The sequence below is a fragment of the Lampetra planeri genome, chromosome 50, assembly GCF_965212315.1.
Source record: "Lampetra planeri chromosome 50, kcLamPlan1.2.h2, whole genome shotgun sequence".
Taxonomy (NCBI): Eukaryota; Metazoa; Chordata; class Hyperoartia; order Petromyzontiformes; family Petromyzontidae; genus Lampetra; species Lampetra planeri.
In genome coordinates this window covers 1,283,458-1,304,995 of record NC_136156.1, presented here as the reverse complement: position 1 = coordinate 1,304,995, position 21,538 = coordinate 1,283,458, and the positions used below count along the sequence as shown (strand labels likewise).

The window sequence follows — 21,538 nt, the reverse complement described above, 5'->3', positions numbered from 1 at the left end:
CAAATTTTTTTGTAAAGTAGTTTTCGAAAAAACAAATGTTAAGCGTTGCAAACCTCAATATTTCAGAGACACGGAACTCACTCGGTTCTTTTTTTTTTGGTGCGTGGTGTTGAAAGTTGATACTAATGCAATTGAACGTGCGGCCGATAAATACAAGGGCATTCTTGCTAAATGAACGTGAAAGGAAACTAGAAATAGGCCACGTTAATATCGTTTGAGAGAAATTGAATAGAACTTAGGGTACACAATCAATTTGCTATTTCAATCTGCTCATTTTCGCGATAAAGGGTTTTGGGTTAGATCGCGCAAATATAAATGTGTCCTAAACCCTCCACCACTCGACACAGCCAATTAGTAAGATTTGTCACGTTAACAAAACCTGCCAATTAGTTACTACGTCAGCACACCGCCGGTGTGTTGGAAAGTAAACCCACAACATTAACAATTTGGGTACGACACTGGTCATAACAACCAGCATTGTAAATGTTGTGCTGGGTTTACTCTCCAACACACCGGCGGTGTACTGAAGCAGTAACTAATTGCCACGTTTTGTTTACGTGACAAACCTTACTAATTGGCAGTGGTTTGGTGTTAGTAGGTTAACGACACAGCGTTCATATTTACGCGATCTAACCCGAAAAACCCATTGTGATGAATAACATCGGTCGCGAAAGTGTTAAACTGCTCATTTGATCTACTCCGCTTTACGGCAAAACCTCAATCAGCCCTTTAAACAATGCACAACTTCGTGAACATTTTAATCTCGGGGCACTGCCCTCCTGCTGGATTTGCTGTAATCCGGCGGCAGCGGCGTTATCTCGTTCAAGGGAGAGAGAACGCGATGTCATTTTTTAAAGCAAATGTTTACTCATGGACTTGTCAGCCCGTCAGAGGCTTGGCTACAATGCGACTCACCAAGTAGTTGATTAAACGCAAAACTTTTCTCGTTTCTTTGCCAATGTCAAGAGCCACGGGACGGGGAAACGTTAAGCGATTTATAGACGAGCGGACGGATAAAGTGGATTTTCAAATATTCGTAATTTTATGCGCTTACTTATCCGACACGTTTATGCAAGCGGCAGCGTTGTTATGTATCGTGCTTCTGATAGATTAAATCGCTCACAAAATTATACAAATTTATTCTTGTAGGCAAAGATTCCCTGTTTAGCCACAACAAACTTTTGGGGCAAGTGCTGTTAGCGAGCACCTATTAAGACCACAACGGAGCACGAGGGGGTTGGTTGCCAGCACCATGCCCGACCACGATTGTCTGCTGAGTGGCAATGTTTACTCACTGCACCAGGTGCTCATTTGAGGCCGAGTCGACCACGGGGAGGCCCAGAACCGGTTCAGATAATTGTCACTTGCGTTGGCCATGAGCGGGAATCGAACTCGGTTTGCTGGGTTCGTAGCGCATCATGCGAGTCACGGCACCACCACTCCCCAAGCACTTACACACGTACACACGTACACACGTACACAAAACCCTGGGCTCGTGTCAAGTAGCGTGGCTGCTAGAAGTCAGGATATTTATTTATACTAGAAGAGGAATCCGATGGGTTATGAAGCTCTTTTTCACAAATGTCTATAGTCAGGTCACGTCAGCAAGTTACAAGTGAACCCTCGAATGGGCTTTATTTTTTCAAAGATGCCACACTTTAATCTTGCACTGTGGTCCTCTCAAGCGACTGGCTGCAGCAGTGACACACACAGAGAGACAACTGTGACCTGTACGTGTGTACGTTGAACTTCTTTCGCACCGTACGTAGCCAAGCGTGCCAATCGGAGGTGCGGGGGGAAGGACAACAAACTAAACACAACGAAGCAGTAAAAAAAAACGAGTTTTCAATCCAGATGATGACGATGATTTAAAAGTGCACAGCTCCAGTGGTTTCCTAACATCGGAAGGAAGAGAGTTCCAGACGGCCGCAGAAGTGCACCTGGAAGCTCCGTGCGACGCGGTGAGGTGCGGTGACCGTGAAATGGCAACTGGGAGGCACACGACTGGGAGTGGACGTGAGGGGCGGGTGAGCGGGCAGCAGTAAGGGGGGGGGGGGGTTAGGAGGTTGGCTATTCTTGACGCCAGCCACAGCAGGCGATGGCAGGCCTCAGCGGCTCCAAGGGGCTTTGTTTGAGAATAAGCACGCCCTAGGTGTGCCTCCAGCCAAACCGGTATAATCTCATAAGTCGTGACTTGTGAGCAAGCATTCGTGTGTGCGTGCGTCTTTGTGTTCTTCTTTATTTATTTGCGAGCGTCGCTATTTGTTTCATTCTTCGGCGAACGCCATGACCGCTTCACGCGGTGCGACTTCTGAGTTTCCCAGCACCATTCTTCTTCTTCTGCCGCTGCCACCGCCGAGGAAGGACGAAAGGGGGAAGCAAAATGGGGGGGCCCAATCCTCTGGGTCGTTTGGGGTCAGGGTGTGGACATAATCCAGAGTCGCAGAGTTAAGTGCAAAACGATTTGTCCCTCCTGTCGGGTTATCGCCCTCGGATTGAACAAAATTCAGGCAACGACGACGCAGAGACGCGCATCCTGGCCGGCAATTGCGTGTGGGACAATCGAGTCAACAACTCCTTCACGAGCTCTTTCATTCGTCTAATTAGTGCGGAGGAGGGTGGACTTTCCACCCGAATTATGCGCTGCCCATTGCCTAATAAATGTTGCGTGTAGGTGGCATCCCTACCGTCTAGTAACCCACGTGCACAGTCGTCTCAATGCGTATCATCAACTAATAATAATAATTTACAGACGTTTGTCAACCCGCTGCCGAATGAACGCCTCGTTGTTCTCGTATCACTAATATCACTCGCCAGGCCGTGTCGGTCAGGGGAGTTGTTTGACCATACTTCACCACGCTGGTCAGTGCAGATTGTGAATTGGGATGAGGCGGAGGGGGTGCAGGTGGGTGGGTGGTAGGTCCTGGTGATGCACGGTGGTGGTCACCCATTCAAGCCCAATTCCAGGCTCCAAACCTGCTTAGCTTCTGAAATCATATGGCATCGGTTGCATGCCAGGCGATTTGATCAAAATATGCGAATGCAATACGTTTTAATTAAATATGATATTTTCCCGTCACTCGATAATTTTGCGGAAAAAGTTCAAATCTGCCAAGAACATGGACGTCATCTTGCCTCTCGCCAACAACGAACAACGTCCGTTCTGAACGTCATTCATTCATTTCTAATAAAACCCCCCGCTCGTCCGGATGGACCCCGGGAGATCCTCATCGTTCCGTTCCGCGTGCTTGCCGCGCACGGGATGGGTTGTGTGCGCTGCAAAGGGCGAGCAGCGGATGCAAGGGAAGTGGCGGCAAGGGCAGGAGGAGGTAAATAGTGCGGCGGCTGCCATCAGCAGCAGCAGCAGCAGCTTCAGCAGCAGCAGCAGCAGCTTCAGCAGCAGCAGCAGCTGCAGCTGCTGCAGGGTTAATGTGGGTGATGCCCTTTAGGTGGGTGGAGAGGAGATGGGGAAGTGGGGAGTTGCGGTGGGGGGCGGGATGCAGGTGGAGTGCATTGTGAGGGTAGTGGCGGCTTCGGGGTTAACGTGGACGCCACCAGAACAACAACCGCCGCCATTTGAGAGTGAATGGCGCCACGGTGGCGAGATGTTAACTACCTAGCCTGGTGTACGGGTGGTCGTGGGTTCGATCCCGACCCCGACGCCTGTTGAGTGTATTGGTTTGGAGTTTGCGTGTCTCTCTCTCTCTCCACGTGGTCGCGTGGATTTTTCTCCGGGTAATCCGGGGTTTTCCCTCCACATTTTGAATCAACATGCGTTTTGAGTATTTGGCTGCTAAACATTTCCGCGCGATAAACCCCTTCGTTGAGCTATCATTTGTGATAGCCAGGTTACTTCTGAAAACAGCTATATAGCTCAGTGGGCCTTACCTGGTAAACATTTTTTTTTAATAGAGTGGCCTTGGTGATGTCGCCACGGCGCGGGTGCCAGGCTATGTGCACGTGGATGCTAAAGCACCGATGCGCATGCAGGGACGCGAGCTCGGCCGTCCTGTTACGGCGGCCCAGGTTTGGGAGGCATGGGCAGCGAGCGGGCCACTGCTATTATTCTTCATGAACTTGATGGTAAAAAAGGCGAATGATTAATGCAACAATTTCTACCGCACACGCACGCACGCACGCAGACACAACGAACCAGATGCACAGAGCCCACACTTGAGCCTTAGGAGACGATGCGGACAAGCATTCCTTGCCGTGCATACTGCGCCACCGCTCACACCCCCCCCCACCCTTCCCAACTGCAGACCGCACGTCCACCAACAGACACCCGCGAGTTACCTGGTCGAAGAGCTGCCGACCGTAAATGGTGTGCAGGATGGAGAATTCCATCTCCGCATCCAGGGTGGTCACCCGAACATTGATCTGCAAACAGACACAGAGAGCACAGAGCACAGAAGAACCTCGTCAGCCCATGAATTCCAATAATCGTGATCTCGTGTTTTGCCGCTGGACAAAATGTTTCTACACAATACTCTGTGTGCTCTAGCCGCATACGGATAATAACCACACGCCGCTTTGCATGTGGTCGTCCACGCATTTGGTACGTCACGTGTACGCGTTACGAGCAAGAAAGGGGGCCATCAAAATATTGAATAATTATTTATCCGGGAAGCCATGCCAAGTCTCAAGATTCTCTTTCAGGAGGATTCTGCATTGGGATGTTGCTATTCTTGTTACTGCAGGGAGCTGAGGAACACGGAGAACATCCTACACACATTGAGGTAGTAACACCCATCACTGCCATCTCCACTGCTCCAACACCTACAACACCTGGCAAGCCTTCATCGCCACCTATATCCAGGGCTTGGCTGGGCTCGAACCTGCTTAGCTTTTGAGATCCGTCGGGGATTGGGCACCTCGAGGGTGATTTGGTCAGAGGCAATAAACAATTCGGCCAGACATTCTGCTTGTGAGACTTTGACTTTTATCACCCATAAAAAAATCTTGCGAATGCACAATGCGTACGTTTACACTAAATAATAACCCCACGCATTCAAAATGACAAACGTGGTTTTGGCACAAAAGCCTTCAAGCCTATGACCTGAAGTCAACCTTTATTTCAAACTAACGACCCTCACGGAAACGGGTTATTGGGTATCGGCGATCAACACATTGTTGTGCATAACAATACAGTTGTCAGTCTAGTTGGTGTATCAATGTTTGGTGGCTCAAAAAACCGGCTAGCAAAGGGAATTAAGTTCATGTTGGCATCGGGGAAAGAAAAAAAAACACAAAAAATGCAGGCATCAAAGTTTTAGCAGATGGGTTTTCGTAGATGCGTGCGGTCATGCCAAACACTGACAAACAGCACAACGCAATCTTAACATTGTTGCACAAAGGCCACGCACACAAACACGCACACGGTGCAACGTGTACGTCCCATCACACTTACGAGCTTCTCCTTACCGTCGAGGGCCTTTTGAAAACGTGCAAGAATACGATAACGCGGGCAAACGCTGACATGTTGTGTTTGTAAGAACATCCTCATTAGCGGATATCGAACAATTGCTGTATGTAAGAATAACACGGTGTTTATCGAATGATCGTTGACGCACGGGCATCTGTTTGCACCGAAGGCTAATGTGTTTTGTTTACCTATTAGGAGCAACTTGACGACACTCTACAGTATAGAGTGACATTGGATGAACAGAAGCCGCTCAATTATGTGCAGGAACAAGGGTCACCTGTTGTACGACACAATACGCATCAGCGGACCGATGGCGGATTCGCCCGTAACGAGCGCCGTCTTAAGTGTCCGGAGCGAGCTCGGGTGTTGCGGGGTAAGATGTCGGAGCCATTAAATCGAGACTCGAAACAACACTGCACATTTTTAATGCGGCGACGGTCCACGTTTGTTCAAACAAATTCGCTTCGACCTCATATTCATAACACGAGATGTGCAGGCAACGAGGTTGAAAGCATCAACGCATTAGATCTGTCTGCAACACGCGGCTGCACGATCACTCTCGCAGAGAAGACTCGGTGTAAATGATATTCGAGCACACATTTGTATCGCTATTCGAGCGTTACGCCGCGGAAAACGAGCCATCCGTTACCTCGGAAGGAATTTTATGGGACCCTATCGTCACCACCATCACCAGCCATGGTCCATCCATTGCTGGATGAAGGGATTCCCCCAAAACCGCCACCCTCTTCCACAATCCTACAATGTAGTAATCCACCGTGGCACCTGCGCACGAGCTGATTTTCATCACTCCATCTCCACGGCGTTTGTTCTCTCGCAGGCATGGCCTACCAATATACAGTACGCCGATCCCTAAAATCCTCAACATTTACCGCCGCCGAAGATAAATTCCCGCCGTGACATCCCCGTAGCCTCATTTGACCTCTCTGATCTAGGGCGGCTGAATTAAGTGCAAATTTCACAACCTAGGGGAGAGCTCTGCACTGCACGGCCCTCTCTCAATCTCTCCCCTCTCGCTCGTTGCGAGCGACTGGGCCGAGGCCATCAGGCGTTTTCCACGCGAGACGTCCCTTTAAGATCCGCCGGAGAGAAATACATCGCTATAAATCTTCACCCCCCCCCCCTACTATCCCCCCACCCACTGCTGTGACTGGGCAGGCTCAAGGAAGCAATGCCCCTCCATGTAAGGGTACCGATTCAGCCCCCCCCTTGGAGATCCCATGGGGCAGACAAGCGAAAAATTAGCACCGCTCCCTCTGCTCGGCAAAAAAAAGGGCCATTTTGTGTGCGCAAGTGTGTGTTTGATGATCTGGGCTTGGTCACTGACCATCGCGCACAAAACCGTCTCGAGATTGCATGGGGGGGGGGGTCACTTGACTTGGGTCAGGTTCAGCTCAGGAGGTGACGGAGGACAACCAAGAGTGAAAATGGAAATTACTGACCCCTGCTAGTTGGGTGCACGCAGGAGGGTTGGGTAATGGAGCATGTTGATTAAATGTTGTGAGGAGTCCCGTAATCTCTCAATAGAGAGAGACGCTCGCGACTCTGGGGGCCGCTTTGGGTAAAAAGTGAAGATTTTTCATTTTGTCACTGCCTGTTATGGGCGCTTTGCTAAGGGCTTTAAAATATTAAAATAATAAATATAACAGCAAATAAATCACGTTCCTTTTCTGGGACTGAGAACCAGGCACGGAGAAGTACTGGCTCAGTATTCAGACGTGAGTCATACACACATACACACACACAAGTATGTGTGCATGTGTGTGTAGTGTGGTGTATAGTGCGGCCTTCATTGGTGCTTGCTGAAAGCACTTACCCCAACAGTCTGTCCAGGCTGTACGGGGGATCTTCGTCTTTTTTTTTTAGTGTGCAATACAATCACACGTACTGCCATGTTGTCACAACTGCTGGATGAGGGCCACCTGCACCTTTGCATCATTCCGCCATACTTCACCACGCTCGGGGTGGGGGGTGAGGCGCTGTGACAAGACAAGCTGAGATACCACTCATTGTTTGCCATGGCCGGTCATCAAACTCAAGTTTCAGGTCGACGGGGGCTCATAGCGGCATAATTAAGTGGTGTAAAATTCACGTTTAAGTGACCTTGCGCTAAGCGTTCATGCGACAACTCATTTGGATTTGGGAAGGACGGACCTCCGAAGGGCACCAAAACTGGCTAAGCAATGGACATCGATGAATAATAGCCACGTAGGCGTTTAAAACTGATGGCGCGGCAGTTGGGAAAAAAAGAGATGGTGGGGGGGGAGCGAGGTTCTTAAATTCCTTCACAGCTCTGTCCACCCAGCTGAATAAACGAGTTCACAGTTACCGGATTGGCAATTCGCGTGTCGCGGGGGCCTAGCGGACCTCTCTCCTCGCCAACACCTCCCTAGCACGCAGCTCCCTCCTTCACCCCCCGCTCTCTCCTCCAGTCCCTCCTACGACGTGCACCCTTACCCAGCGCCGGACTATCCTAGTAGCACAAGCAGCTACACATGTAGCTACGGGCCCCGCACTTTCAAGGGCCCCGCGCTAAATGCTTTCAAGCTATCAATTCCGGTTCAGTGATTTTGCACTTGCTCTATTGCTATAGTACTATACCGCTTTAAACTTTTAGGAACGACTGGGTGTTTAAGGTTAGCGATTTGTCGTATTATCTGGCTGTATAGCAAATGGAAAAATAAAATTACTTTACTATGCAAGTGTAGTGACTTAGGGACACTAAGAGTAGGAGGCACTCTGTTTATTAAACGCCCTTAACAGTTCACACTTGGTGACTAAAGTTCCCAGTCAGCACGGCTGGCAGACTGCCTGACTGGCGACGCCGAGACGGTGAAGACTCCAGCAGCAGCACGACGGGGACCCCACTCCAAACGACAGCCCCGAGATCCCTTCCGGGTCCCCTCTTCTACTGCCAGCGTGGCCTGCTGGCTCCGCCCCTGGACACGCCCCCCTTCTGGAACCTTCTAGCGGGTTCTCGATGTGCCCCTTCAGTGACCTTTCCCCTCGATCGCTCTCGGGTCGATCACGTGGCTTGCTGTCAGTCAGGGCTGCTGCAAGCTGCAGATCCCCTTCCCTGCCAGCAGCCAGCGCTATGCTGCTAAGTGACCGATTATCTGTCACTACACAAGTAAAACATTTGTGTTTTAATATTTGTGCTTTTTTATTTATTTAGGGCCCCTTTATAACGTATGCTACAGGCCCCGCACTAGCTTATTCCCCCCACAGTCGCCTTCTCTCATTTCACCCCCTTCCATCCCCCGCCACACGATTCCCAGCCGCCAATCACATGTCGTCACATCTCGGACCATGTCTCCTCATCTCCCGCCACCAATAATCACATATCCTCACACCGCGGGATACTGATGTTGTTATGGGGACCGGTTTGAAGGAATCGTCAGAGGGGTAAAGTGTTTGTCTGAAATCAATAGGTCACATTTCATTATGAGGACTAGAACCTGAAGTAATGTATGCATATGCTTTTGGAATGAGTTTTTGGATTTTAAAGTATTTGGGATTTTAAGGAAAATGCTTGATATTAAAAAAAGATATCTTACTTAAAGTTATTTATTTAATGCATTGTTTGACCCGCAAAGGTGACATCAAATGATGCCACGTGACACAATTGTCGGCGGGAAAACAGTGGAAGTTGCTACCATTTAATTTACATCACTTCCCTTCAAAATTATCAGTTATTGTTGCATACTTGTCAACCCCTTATCAGTGCCTACCTTATTACACCAATTCAGACCTTATTGGCCACCCCGCGCCCTTATACATCTCAACGTTCATCCTACAAAGTCCCATCACAAGGGAGAAACACAAAGACAAAAACTAATGTTTTTTGCCCCTATTGAAACAGCTCTCAGCTGAATGGACATGAAAACTCAATTTCCCTGCATAAGAATACGGAATAACCCATATGGGTTGACAGTAATGTTGTTGGGGAGGGGGGGTTGACAGTCAAAAATGTTATGTCTGTTCCTGATATTCGGATGGTTTTGTTAATCCGAAAAATTTCCGGAAGCACATCCCCCAACATGATTGCGTCACTCGTGCTTGAAATTGAATATTCCACAACTCCGTGGGAGACGACAAATCCACTTGGAGGGCATACGTCACATACCGTGCGTGGGACGACGGGCAAACATGTGATCCTTGAAGTCACCAAATAGGAGTCTGCTCTTAATGTTTGACTACGTAAATTGGACAGTCGCAAGAAAAAATACTGAAATATGACATAAAAATATCGTTTTTGGAGTAAAATATAAAAGTAATTGGCGGCATGGATGGAAATCTGCGATAAACGTTTCCTTTGTTGTTAAAGACTTCTATTTGAAGCCGCTGAGAGCTGGGGAATTTTTCAACGGTCTTCTTCATTCATATGGCGTTTGAAAAAAACCCAACATCCTACAACTGTATGTTTAATGTTGTTATCCATTCCATGGCATCGTGTGGGATAGCTCAGTGGGGAAGTCCGCTCATCCCACCAGAGTACGCGTGCTGCATGGGGCAGTCAGCAGGGGTGGTTTGCACCTCGACACGTTCACAGTCTGGTCGTCTCCGTGGCTTTCCATCTATGAATAAAATACCCTCGCACCTTCTTCTTCCATGTGTGGCTGCTGCTGTTGTTGTCGGGACACGTTTGAGAGCGGTCCCCGCTGTCACTGAGGCAGCAGAGAGAACCCAGGGGCTCTGTCCCTGCGTCGGGTGTTCAGTGAGGTTCGTCGCTTGAGACTCCATGTTATTGTCTCACACCTCGCACAACTGGGTGGCCGAGTGGGAGGGGGGGGTGGGTCTTTTTTGGGCGGACAGCCGAGTCGAGGCGCGTCTCAGCAGTGTAGCGATCCGTCATTCGTGCCCACGTTGTGCAATTGCTGACGCCGTGGGCTGGACGCAGCCGAGGCGCTGGCCAAAGAAAAGAATGAGGGGGGGCGAGTGCAGCCGAGTGGACGTCGTCTGTCGGGTTGCTGGCAGTGGCACGATGTTGCTGAACGTGGGATGTCGACCACTGACTCGGCACCACTAAAGAAGAGAGGAGCACCCACCTAATCCTCGTTGGAGCAAGGATATCATGCTGCCCCTTTGTCATCATCATGAGCAGCAGCAGCAGCCGTGACCTATTCACTGCTGGATTAAGGCCCCTTTTTGGAGTTTGTATGTTCTCTTCACAGTCGCTCAACACAGCGTAAGCATTTCCCCCAAGGGACAAAGTTGCAAAACGTTCTATCAACGTGACTTTACCGAAAAGACCCAAAGAATTTGGCTTCTGAGCTCGGCTTGGCTTCATGTACTTAAATGAAATGCGATGTGCAGCGGTAGTTGTGTCCACTTATAGACACATATAGAGGGGGGGGGGGCGATGAGTGGATTAGTCGACTTAAGATTGTAATCGACTACTTCTTATTTGTGGTAAATTACTCGACCCCCCTTTCAAAAATGGGGGGCAGCCCAGACCTCCTGCCCCTAGAAGGTCGGAGCCCCAACGCAAAATCCACGTGGCTATTGATTCCCATCTTGTTACCAAGCTCTGCCCAACACACCTCCCGGCCAGCGGCACACGTGTGCACCTGAGGTGAGACTCCGCCCCCGCCCCCCACAACCCATTTTCGTGTTGTCCAATTAGTCGAATACTCGAACCGGCAATTAATAGGGAAATCCATTGCTTGATGAAATCGGATATCCGGGCTCCATTTGCATCGTGGGTCTCTGCTCTGCACAGGTGGCAGGGCGTGCGTGCGATGCGTGTGCCCGTGTGTGCGGCCCGGTGCATTCTTTATTTCGGGTGCTGCCTTGTGTGTGTGTGGGCGTAAGCATGTTTGTGGGGAGCGGTGGCGTAGCGGTTAGCGCACTGCGCTACGAACCTGACGACTAAAATTCAAATCCCGCTCATGGCCAACATCAGTGACGATTGTCTGAACCGGCCATGGGCCTCCCCCAGATCGACTCGGCCACAAATAAGTACCTGGCGCGGTGTGTAAACATCGCCAATAGGGAGACATAAATGGGCAGGCGTGGTGCTGGCCAGCCACCCCTTCGTGTGCGGCGCCGGCCTTCATAGGTTTCTCGCTGACAGCACTTGCCCCAGCAGTCTGTTACAGGCTATGCGGGGGCTCTTTGTCTTTGTAGACATGTTTGTACTGCCATTCGTTTGAACGGGATTTGAATAAAGCTGCTGATCTGCGATCTCACCGGCGGTGTTTGTCATGCGGCATGCGGTCATGCCGTTTCGGGTCGGCGTTCAAATGAATGGCAAACGCCGCAGAGCGTAGAAAGCGTTCTCACCAACAGCCCGGGTGCGTCTTGGTTCCAATTATGAGCCGTGATCAATCAACTGCTGGATGAAGGCCTTCCCTCCCCAAGCTATTGCAAATCCACCCCAGCGTCTGCACGCGGATTAATTTATTCTATCGCTCCACCTCGAGCGCGTTCCTGCCCTCGACTGTCGCTCCATCGTGAATCTCGACTAGTGGGCCATCATCCTTGCTAGCGACGTGCGATCCTGCCCAATCGATTTTCTTGAGCAGTCAGTGCGATGTCATTAGCCAGCGTTTGTTCCACCAATACGCGTGTTCCTCTCTCTGTAATAAAGTAAAGATGCAATCGCTTGCAAACGCCACTCTGTGACGGAAGGGGCCTGCCTCTCCACTAGAGGGAGCTCGTCTACGGGAACATCTGTAGGGGGAAAGAAGTGCTTTATAGCTCTTCAGATTCCACCAGTATCAATCGAGATGATGATCCTCAGCTCGAGAGCAACATCAAGAGAGGTCCCGACGTCTCGGAAAAAATGGGAGTACCCACACTCTGCCCCACCGTGCACATTGATACCGCTGGCTGGACAGAGCCCGTGGGTGTGTGCAACCCGCGCCGTTGCTTCAACATAACCGCGCCGGGAGATTATATCCAGTGACCTCTGGATTGCAAGTCCAGCGTGCTGACCGCTAACACCACCGTGGCAGCATCCCTCGGCTCTGTTCATCTCTGTTCGTCTCTGATCGATCTTTGGCTGCGTTTTGTTGTTAAGATTAAGATGACCATCGTCGCGCTCGTTTTGCCCAGGAAAGCCTCACCGAGTCCCAAGACTCTTTTGCCAAGTTTTCACGGGGGGGGGGGGGGGCAATCTTGCTGCTACTGCGTGATCCCAATATGGGGAGCGGTGGTTCAGCGGTTAGCGCGCTGCACTACAAACCTGGCAACCAGAGTTCGATTCCCGCTCACAGCCAACACCAGTTGACAAATACATGCACCGGTTCTGGGCCTCCCCTAGGTCGAATCAGCCTGAAATGAGTGCCTGGTGCGGTGTGTAAACATCACCACTGGGAAGACAAAGGCCCCAACAGTCTACTAAGACTATCCCAATTGAGTGATTCGCAAGATATTTTTGTCAGCATTGGGATATTTCATTGTAAGCTTGACAATGAAATACCAGTTACCTTTTTATATTGTTCTGTGGTACTTTAGGTGCGGGTTTAATCGTCTTGGCGGTCTCCACGAGATGTCTCCATTTCTGACGGAATGTACCGCGGCATGTCGACATTGCATTCCTTCCTGTTGCCTCGCGAGCTCAGGCGGAAGAGGATCTTAACGCGGCCCTGCCTGCCACATTCCTGATGCGAGATATGCGAGGCCAGAGAGATGAATGATTGACAGCCTCTCGGGGGGGAAGTGCGAGTTTGGGGGGGGGGGCTAAATTCTGGACTCGGAAGTCACAACCAGATGCTCGCACTCGCCCTCCAGTGCAACAAGCACGTGCGCAGTTCTTCCCTGGCGATGTCCGTGTGGCAGCCGGGGTCAGCAGCCCCTCCCGGACTGTCCGGGAGTCTCCAGCAGGATGGGTGTCAGCCTCCTTACCGGGTGACCATCGAAAGCAATTCCGGGGAGATTTTAATGATTGGATATTTTGAGATTTTTTTTTATAATCATATTCTGGAATAGCTTCAGTGAGAGTTGGCAGTGCCTCCTGGCAAGCCCGTAGCTATCGGACCCTTGGAAGTTTACAGCTGCCCCCGCTCGCACTCACACAGTTTGCGCAGAGTGTGCGGAGGGGAGCCTCCATCTAGCAGCGGATTGCCAAGCGCCGTGAATTCTTCACCGCGCGGGTCACTGCCGCGTGCTCTCGGTGGGGAATTGTAGACCTCCGATTAGCACGGTCGGCTACGTACGGTGCGAAAGAAGTTCAAAGTGCACACGTAGACGTTGGAGCGTAGCAAGATATATAACACAATTGATTTTGCTGAAATTGACCTGCCCACCCCCCCACCCCCCACAACAGCTATTTTACGCATGGCTTTCATCAAGCACTATCCAGACTCAAACCGCCTTAGCTTCCGACACCCGATGGTACCGGGTGCATTGTTACAGTGCACAGACGTGTCGAGAGGTATGCAGCCAGCAGCACCCTGGATTGTTGCATTGAAGTGCCGCTCAAGTGATTGCGACGGCTTGAGAAGCCATTCGTCCGGCATATGATGATGATGGTGATGCTATGATGACAAGTGTGGTCAGAGTACGTGACTCTGAGACCAAGTCGACGCTATATCGCTCTTTTATCCATCGAACCAGCCAACAACCTCCGATGGACGGTGTTTTTTTCCTACCCCCCCCCCCTCCTCTGATTAAGCCAAAGGCAAAACTGAACTGGCACCCAAACCAGATGAGCAGGTTACCAAAGATGGGCAGGGCAGCGTGCGTGTAAGATTTCTCGAACACAATCACGCGCCGTGTGTGTTTCACCAAGATCACCTTTAGCGATTCGCGCATAGTACAGAGATGCACTTATTACGATTATTATTTGGCGATGCATTGGCAGCGATGCATTGGCAGCGATGCACAAGCACAATTAATAACAACAAACTCACGTTCGGCAATAACACTGTGGCCTTAACAAGAAACATTTGTATTTACAATAGGCGCAGTTTAGGGTACATCATGTGCTCTGAAGAAAGGACAATAACCCTAAATGTCACCTATTATATATATTATTTCCCTTTGAAGGTCACTGTGTTATTGACGAATGCTTGTCGAGGTTGTGTGAACGAGATCAACAGATGGCGCGAGATCGCCGTCGTAAACTGGTGGCTAAAAAACGATCTACGATCACTTTCAATCGCGTGAAGTCGCGAAACAAGCCGCTGTTCGCTGCAGGTGATGGCAACACCGACGCCATTCGATATTTTCCTGCGATGATGCCGCACGAAGTGTTCGCGTTAAAGACGTTCCCCACTAAAACCAGACAGTTTGCCAAAGGCTAGAAAGGCACTCAAATATCGCGCCATCAATTCACTCGGCGCTTGAAAATGCACCATTCTTATGTAACATGACGAAGTTTATTTATTCGCCATGCCCCGCACCGCCGATTAGCACGATTGGCTACGCAATGTGTGAAAGTCGTTGGACGTCCATGAAATTTGTATGCGCAGCACCGGCAACTAACAGGAATGAGTTCAGATTATCACGGAAAATATTGTTCCGATACAGTATTCAGTAGTGTCTGCAGGAGGTCCCATAATATAATTCGCCTTGCTGTAGAGTTAAGCTCAAACACTCTGGGCTGTATATTAAATGTGAGCCTTGAACTTCCATTACATTGCAGCCGATTTACACCCCACAACGCAACTGGATTTACTGCCTGACCATGGAGTGGCTTTAACTCCACAGTGCAACACAATTTATACATTATTTTTTTCATTTTTATGAACAAACTCAAACACCCCCTTTTCTCCACTGGCACAAGCGAGCCGTGCCAGCGCAGGTCCCACACGGTCTGGGGGTGGTTCCCCACTGGTATTTACTGCCACGTCGATCCACAGATCCCAGACAGCGAAAGTTGCCATCTCAGCATGGGGGGCAACACTTCACTTAATCACTGTATTCGACAGCGTGGTCCAGATGTCTTGTGACCCACATTTAACTCTTTGAAGCTTAATATATATTATTTTAAAGTAAGGTTTATTTCAAACAGAAAACTTAACTATTTTTTACAATGGTAGGGCCCACTGAGTTATATAGCTATTTTCCAGAAGCGACCTGGCTACAAATGATAGCTCAACGAAGTTGCTGATCACGTGGAAATCTATAGCAGCCAAATACTATAAAATCGCGTTAATGCTGATTTAGAAATGTTGAAGGAAAAACCAGAGGACCCCGAGAAAAATCCACGCGACCACGAGGAGAGAGACACGCAAACTCCAAATATACAGCAGCAGGCGTCAGAGTCGGGATCGAACCCATGACCTCATGTACACCGGGCGAGGTAGTTAGCATCTCAGAAATGAATATACAAAAGCCAAAAAACGGTAGGGATTAATTAATTGAAGGTCACAAGACAGGCGGGGACCACGATGTACTTTGCCTGCGTCATGCTGGTGGCCCAGGCCACGCTTGCTAATGAGACTCGCCCAGCGCTCCTGCGTTTCTCACCCAATTTAACAACGTCGACGGTTCAGTTGCTTTATATTATTATGTGAATGTACGCTCGTTCGCGCCATTGTATTAAAGACGCTCCGTTGTTTTGTTTCATCTCTTATTTGCCGAGAAGCTATATATAACTTTTAAAATCTTTTTTTCATTGTTTTATAGTCTTGAATTTTTTGTTTCCTCCCCCCCCCCCACACATCATATTCGCACGGTGCGAAAGACGTTGAATACCCATCCATACATATAGGACTGTGTGTCATGTAATAAACCGTGGTTTTAGTTCTCATGGAGATCAACAACAGTCTCACAACACAGCCTCACCCTCCCCACCGCTTGAAGAGACAAACCTCCTTTTATCTGTGGATCAAACATTCAGTGGCTTATTCTGTGTATAACACGTGGGTTCACAACTAATGTGTCCCATCTAAATAATTAACGGGATCTTGGACGCCGCCTGCATTTGGCTGAGCAATTTTCAAAGTTAGCCACCTGCTCCATATTTTATGGAACTTTTTGCTTTATGCTCTGCCGTGTAAAATATTCATAAAGTCTGTAACCAAGCCTAACAATAACGCCATAACTGTAAAATATAGTTGTACAGCAGCCATTTGCTCCTGTTGACAAGAGTGATTAAAACAATGCTTTGTAAAAATGAAGAACGAACAATAATTTCGCACACGCTTTTATCTCCACCGTAAAATATGTTTATTCAAATAATTGCTCTTTTGCAATTATAAGTGTGTGGAATATATATTTCAACTTGCCATGGTTAGCATAGAGTAATAATTACGATATTCGAATAAAAAAAGTCAATCATTTATTCACACGGTGATCGAATTAAGATGCCAAACTCCATTGTTTCTGGAAAACAAAGTGTGTGTGCACATTAGAAAAGTCGCTATGAACCTCAAAGCAGTTTAGGTATTTTGACGAACGCAAAAACAACTTTACAAAGAAAGTTTGTTTTGTCCGAGACACAGATCGTACCGTTTCAATCAAATGTATGCTTCTTAAATCATCAAACGTATGCTTCTTTGCCAACTTGGGGATTCCGCATGTAAACTCCAAAACACGGCGATATTATTAAAGCAGTTGTATCTCTATAATTTTACATGAATATTGCAGTTGAAACAATGGTATAAGTTTCTTAAACCCCCCCCCCTCACCTCTGTCCTTTCAGCAGGATACGAAGGGGCACACAAGTCAAATCGTCTGGTCCAATGTGGTTGGGTAAACACTGGGTACTCCCATTTATTTACTGTTTTTATATTCCCAGGTAAGGCCCACTGAGCTATGTGGCTCTTTTTCAGAAGCGACCTGGCCACAAATTATAGCTCACCTTAGGCGCTTATCATGGGGAAACATATTGCAGCCAAATACTCAAAACGCATGTTTTTAAAAGAACCCAGGGAAAAATCCACGAGAGAACGGGGACCACATGTAAACTTCAAATACACAGCAGGCGTCAGGGTCGGGATCCAACCCACGATCTCCTGTATACAAGGCGAGGTAGTTAACATCTCGCCACCGTGGCGCCCAGCATGGAAGAGTAGAGCGGTGTTCTTCATCGCAAGGCCCGTGGGCCACTGGCTGCCCCTGGTGGCCTTGAGTGCAGCCCCGGGCGCGCGGCCTCCCGACAATCCGCAACGAGTGAAAGCGGCCCTTGCAGGTGGTGTGGGGGCCCTCAAGCCGATGATGTCTGATCGGTGAAAGTGCCCCCCTCTGAAGAACACTGCTCTAGAGCTCCCTTTAATGGAGGCCCTTCTGTGAGCGGTGACATGTTCAAACAATTTCAGGACTGCATCTTTACCTTCTTACTATATATCCCTGTAAGCTGGAGCTGTGGAGGTTCAGCACCTGACTGTCAATCCGAAGTGCTGTAGACTCGAGCTACGAGGGTGACCAGGAGGTGGAAGCACAGCAATGGATTGTTCAACCGGCCCATGCAGAGCTTTGAGTGTTACACCTCCTCAAGCCAAATGCTTATCAAATGGAATTTTTCAAAAACTTCCCAGTGCAGGATTCTTGAAACTCAGTCAGGCTCTCCTGGGCTACATAAAACACTTTAGATGCAGGGTTGGCGGATCACGGAGGTGTTATCTTACGTGTAAGACTCCCAGGATGTTGGACTAGCTGCAGGGCACAATATATCAGCACAGACGATAAATGACCAGACCTGTTTGTACAGATTTCTGAGTGTGAATTTTCACAGGGCACTCCCATTTCTCTCCCACATGCAAAACAGATCGCTAAAGAATTGACCGATGCAGCTCCTTCCTGTTAAAGACTGTACGGAATTGACTTGGCTTTCCTGAATAATAATACAATGATACCCTGCAGGTGTTATTCTTCGTGTCGACGCGTTTTCGGGTTGTACAACGCATAGCGAACCGTAGGACACCTTGCCGACCAACGCTTGTGGCAAGCGCTTAAACGCATCCGAGCGCAAATTACATTGTGGCGTTTACTCTGCGATTCAGCACGGTTGGCTGTGTATGGTGCGAGAGAAGTTCAACGTACACACACGCACGCACCTGCCGCAGAAAACCTGGGATTTCCACCACTGTCCCGGATACCAAACAACCTGAGTTGGGCACCGCCCCAATTCTCGATCGAGCGACGGGGGACACTTAAGACTTCTATTGACTGTCATTGTTCCTTTACATTGGTGTTTGAATAACTCCTCCGACCCTTCACCACTGAATTACGTCAACAACAGCACCACGCCCAAGCGGATGGTTGCGAATGGCGCAGAGGGCGCGCCTGGGGAACGACCGCACGGAGCCAGGGAGAGCGAAATCGTCGGCGTCGCCGCTGGGAACGTGGGCCTCGTTCAACGCTAAAAGTTGGACGTTGGTTCCAACCTGGAACCCGTCGCTGGCTTCTCCGAGTTATTCTGCGGTCCAAATTGATGTGACTTGTAAGGATGAAGATTTGTATTTATTCACGATAAAAGGCTTTTTTTAGGTTAGATCGCGTAAATATAAAAGCTGTGTCGTTAGCCCACCACCACCCGACCACAGCCAATTAGTAAGGTTTGTCACGTGAATTAAACGTGGCAATTCGCTATAACTTCAGCACATCGGTGTGATGGCGAGTAAACCCACAACATTTACAATTGAGCACGACGTTTCGCTGGTGATTACAACCAGATTCATCGGGCGATTTGGCATAATTTATAATATTATTATTCGCGAAAGCCTACGTGTTAAATTTGTATTTATATCTTGATTTGAAGCTTTCGTGACTGCAGCAGGAATCCATACTCTTTGGTTCTTTCGGCAAAGTCACGTAGGTAGAAAATATAATAGATCACGACGTCATCAGGCGGATGACGATTGCTTTCGTTGCGATCGAAATGTCGTGATCTATTATTATTTCTACCTACGTGACTTTAGCGAAATAACCAAAGAGTTTGTATTTATATATTACAGCCCTTTGTCAATCCACTGTTGGATGAAGGTCTCTCCATCCTGTAGTTCACGGGGTTTGACTGACCATACTTCACCATGCTGGTCAGTGCGGGTTGGTGAAGGTGAAGAGGAGGCAAGGAGCAGTGCCGGATTCTCCAAGTAGCACAAGTAGCAACAACATGTGTAGTAGCTACACATGTAGTAGCTACTACACGTGTAGTAGCTGATACACGTGTAGTAGCTGCTACATGTGTAGTAGCTACTATGTAGTAGCTACGGGCCCCGCACTTTCAAAGGCCCCGCGCTAAATGCTTTCGAGCTATCAATTCCGGTTCAGTGATTCTGCACTTGCTTTATTACTATAGTGCTATACCGCCTTCAACTTTTATGAACGACTGGGTGTTTAAGGTTAGCGATTTGTCGTATTATCTGGCTGTATAGCAAATGAAAAAATACAATTACTTTACTATGCAAGTAAAAAAAATGTGTGTTTTAAAATGTACGTGTTTTATTTATTTATTTAGTGCCCCTTCATAACATATACTACAGGCCCCGCGCTAGCTTAATCCGGCACTGGCAAGGACCGATTCAGGTGTCATTCGTTAACGGCGGTAGCCTCGGCCAGGATTCAAACTCATGTGCCGGATGTATGTAGCGCAGGGCATGCCCACAGGCCTTGTCATTATGAATTCAAAATTTCCACCATTGCATCAGGACTTTCGGCCAAGATGATTACTCCATTATTGTTTGAGCAAGGAGGCCACGTTAATATTTGACTCACAGCGGCAAGTTAACCACAAAGGTACGGGCACTAGAATTTTTGGCAAATGTACGTGCTGTAAATATTACAGACGGGTGCGGTTGAAAAAAGCTGACATCGGCGCTACGGAACAAGCCGGGAAGAAACAACAAGAACAGTTTTATCCCCCAAAACGTCAAGGAGGTGGAGCTGGAGTTTATTTTAATCCTCGGCCTGGAGCAGTTACTCAAGGGGCTCTTTCTCAACACTGCTCCCACGAGTGGCCAGACCCTCCAGGGCTGTTTACCACACCTGGCGCAGGAATGTGATCGCCGCTCTTGCGTGGAAGACCTTGCCATTTAGAACACGGCCAACCACACACTCGCTCACACACTCACACCGCTCACTCACTCGAGTGGCTCCACTCCTTTAGCATTACAGTCGGACTCCGATAAAAAAAATACTTACGTAAATTCGTCGTTCTCAATGTTATATCAATTATACTCAAAAAAGGTACAGCCCTGCAATGACTTGCTCATAGCACTGCCGTTGGAAGAGTTCTAGAGAGCTGCTTCGTCAAGGATATTTTTGGCCTCCTCTGCAACGCTGGATAGACGTCTTCGATGGGGTGGACGTACCCACACTTCCCCCACCAAACGCAACCTGCCAATCGACGTGCCCCCGTGTGCCCACGTGTGCCTCGGTGTGGTGTGCCCCCGTGTGCCCCCGTGTGCCCACGTGTGCCCCCGTGTGCCCACGTGTGCCCCCGTGTGCCCACGTGTGCCCCCGTGTGCCCCCGTGTGCCCACGTGTGCCCCCGTGTGCCCACGTGTGCCCCCGTGTGCCCACGTGTGCCCCCGTGTGCCCACGTGTGCCCCCGTGTGCCTCGGTGTGCCCACGTGTGCCTCGGTGTGCCCACGTGTGCCTCGGTGTGCCCACGTGTGCCTCGGTGTGCCCACGTGTGCCTCGGTGTGCCCACGTGTGCCTCGGTGTGCCCACGTGTGCCTCGGTGTGCCCACGTGTGCCTCGGTGTGCCCACGTGTGCCTCGGTGTGCCCACGTGTGCCTCGGTGTGCCCACGTGTGCCTCGGTGTGCCCACGTGTGCCTCGGTGTGCCCACGAGGTCGGCGGGATTCAATAAACGGGCTCATTGTATCCACTGCCGTGCCATCCGTTTCATGTTGTATGGTGCGTGACTATTATTCATCGATGTCCTTTATTAAACGACGCTAGTGCCCTTTGAGATCCTTCCTTCTTAAATCCGAATGAGTGTCGCGTGATCGCTGAGAACAAGGTCGCTTAAACGCTAATTTTAAACCACTAAAATAATGCCGCTTTGAACCCGGCGACCTGAGACTTGAGTTTGATAATTATCGACCGTGGCTAACAATGAGTGGATATCTCAACTGGTCCTGCCACACACCCCTCTCCCCTTCACCAACCCACATTGACCGGCATGGTGAATTATGGTAAAAAAAACTTTACCTTAACTGACACTGTGCCTTCATCCAGCGGGGATTTCCCGAAGC

The 21,538-nt window shown here is 49.3% G+C and overlaps 1 protein-coding gene across 2 annotated transcripts in view; it reads right to left on the bottom strand.

The window, feature by feature from the left end:
* Positions 1-21,538, bottom strand: part of LOC144734209 (radixin-like) — a 64,951-nt gene that overhangs the window by 37,766 nt on the left and 5,647 nt on the right. The window contains exons 1-2 of one of the 2 annotated variants that reach the window (XM_078616311.1): positions 7,260-7,890; positions 4,297-4,380 (exon numbers count right to left, since the gene is read on the bottom strand). In XM_078616311.1, the coding sequence (XP_078472437.1) occupies positions 4,297-4,380; positions 7,260-7,463 (288 nt within the window). In that variant the 5' untranslated portion in view covers positions 7,464-7,890. Of the gene's footprint in view, positions 1-4,296; positions 4,381-7,259; positions 7,891-21,538 lie in introns of those variants that run through there. The other variant, XM_078616312.1, reaches the window with a different exon arrangement.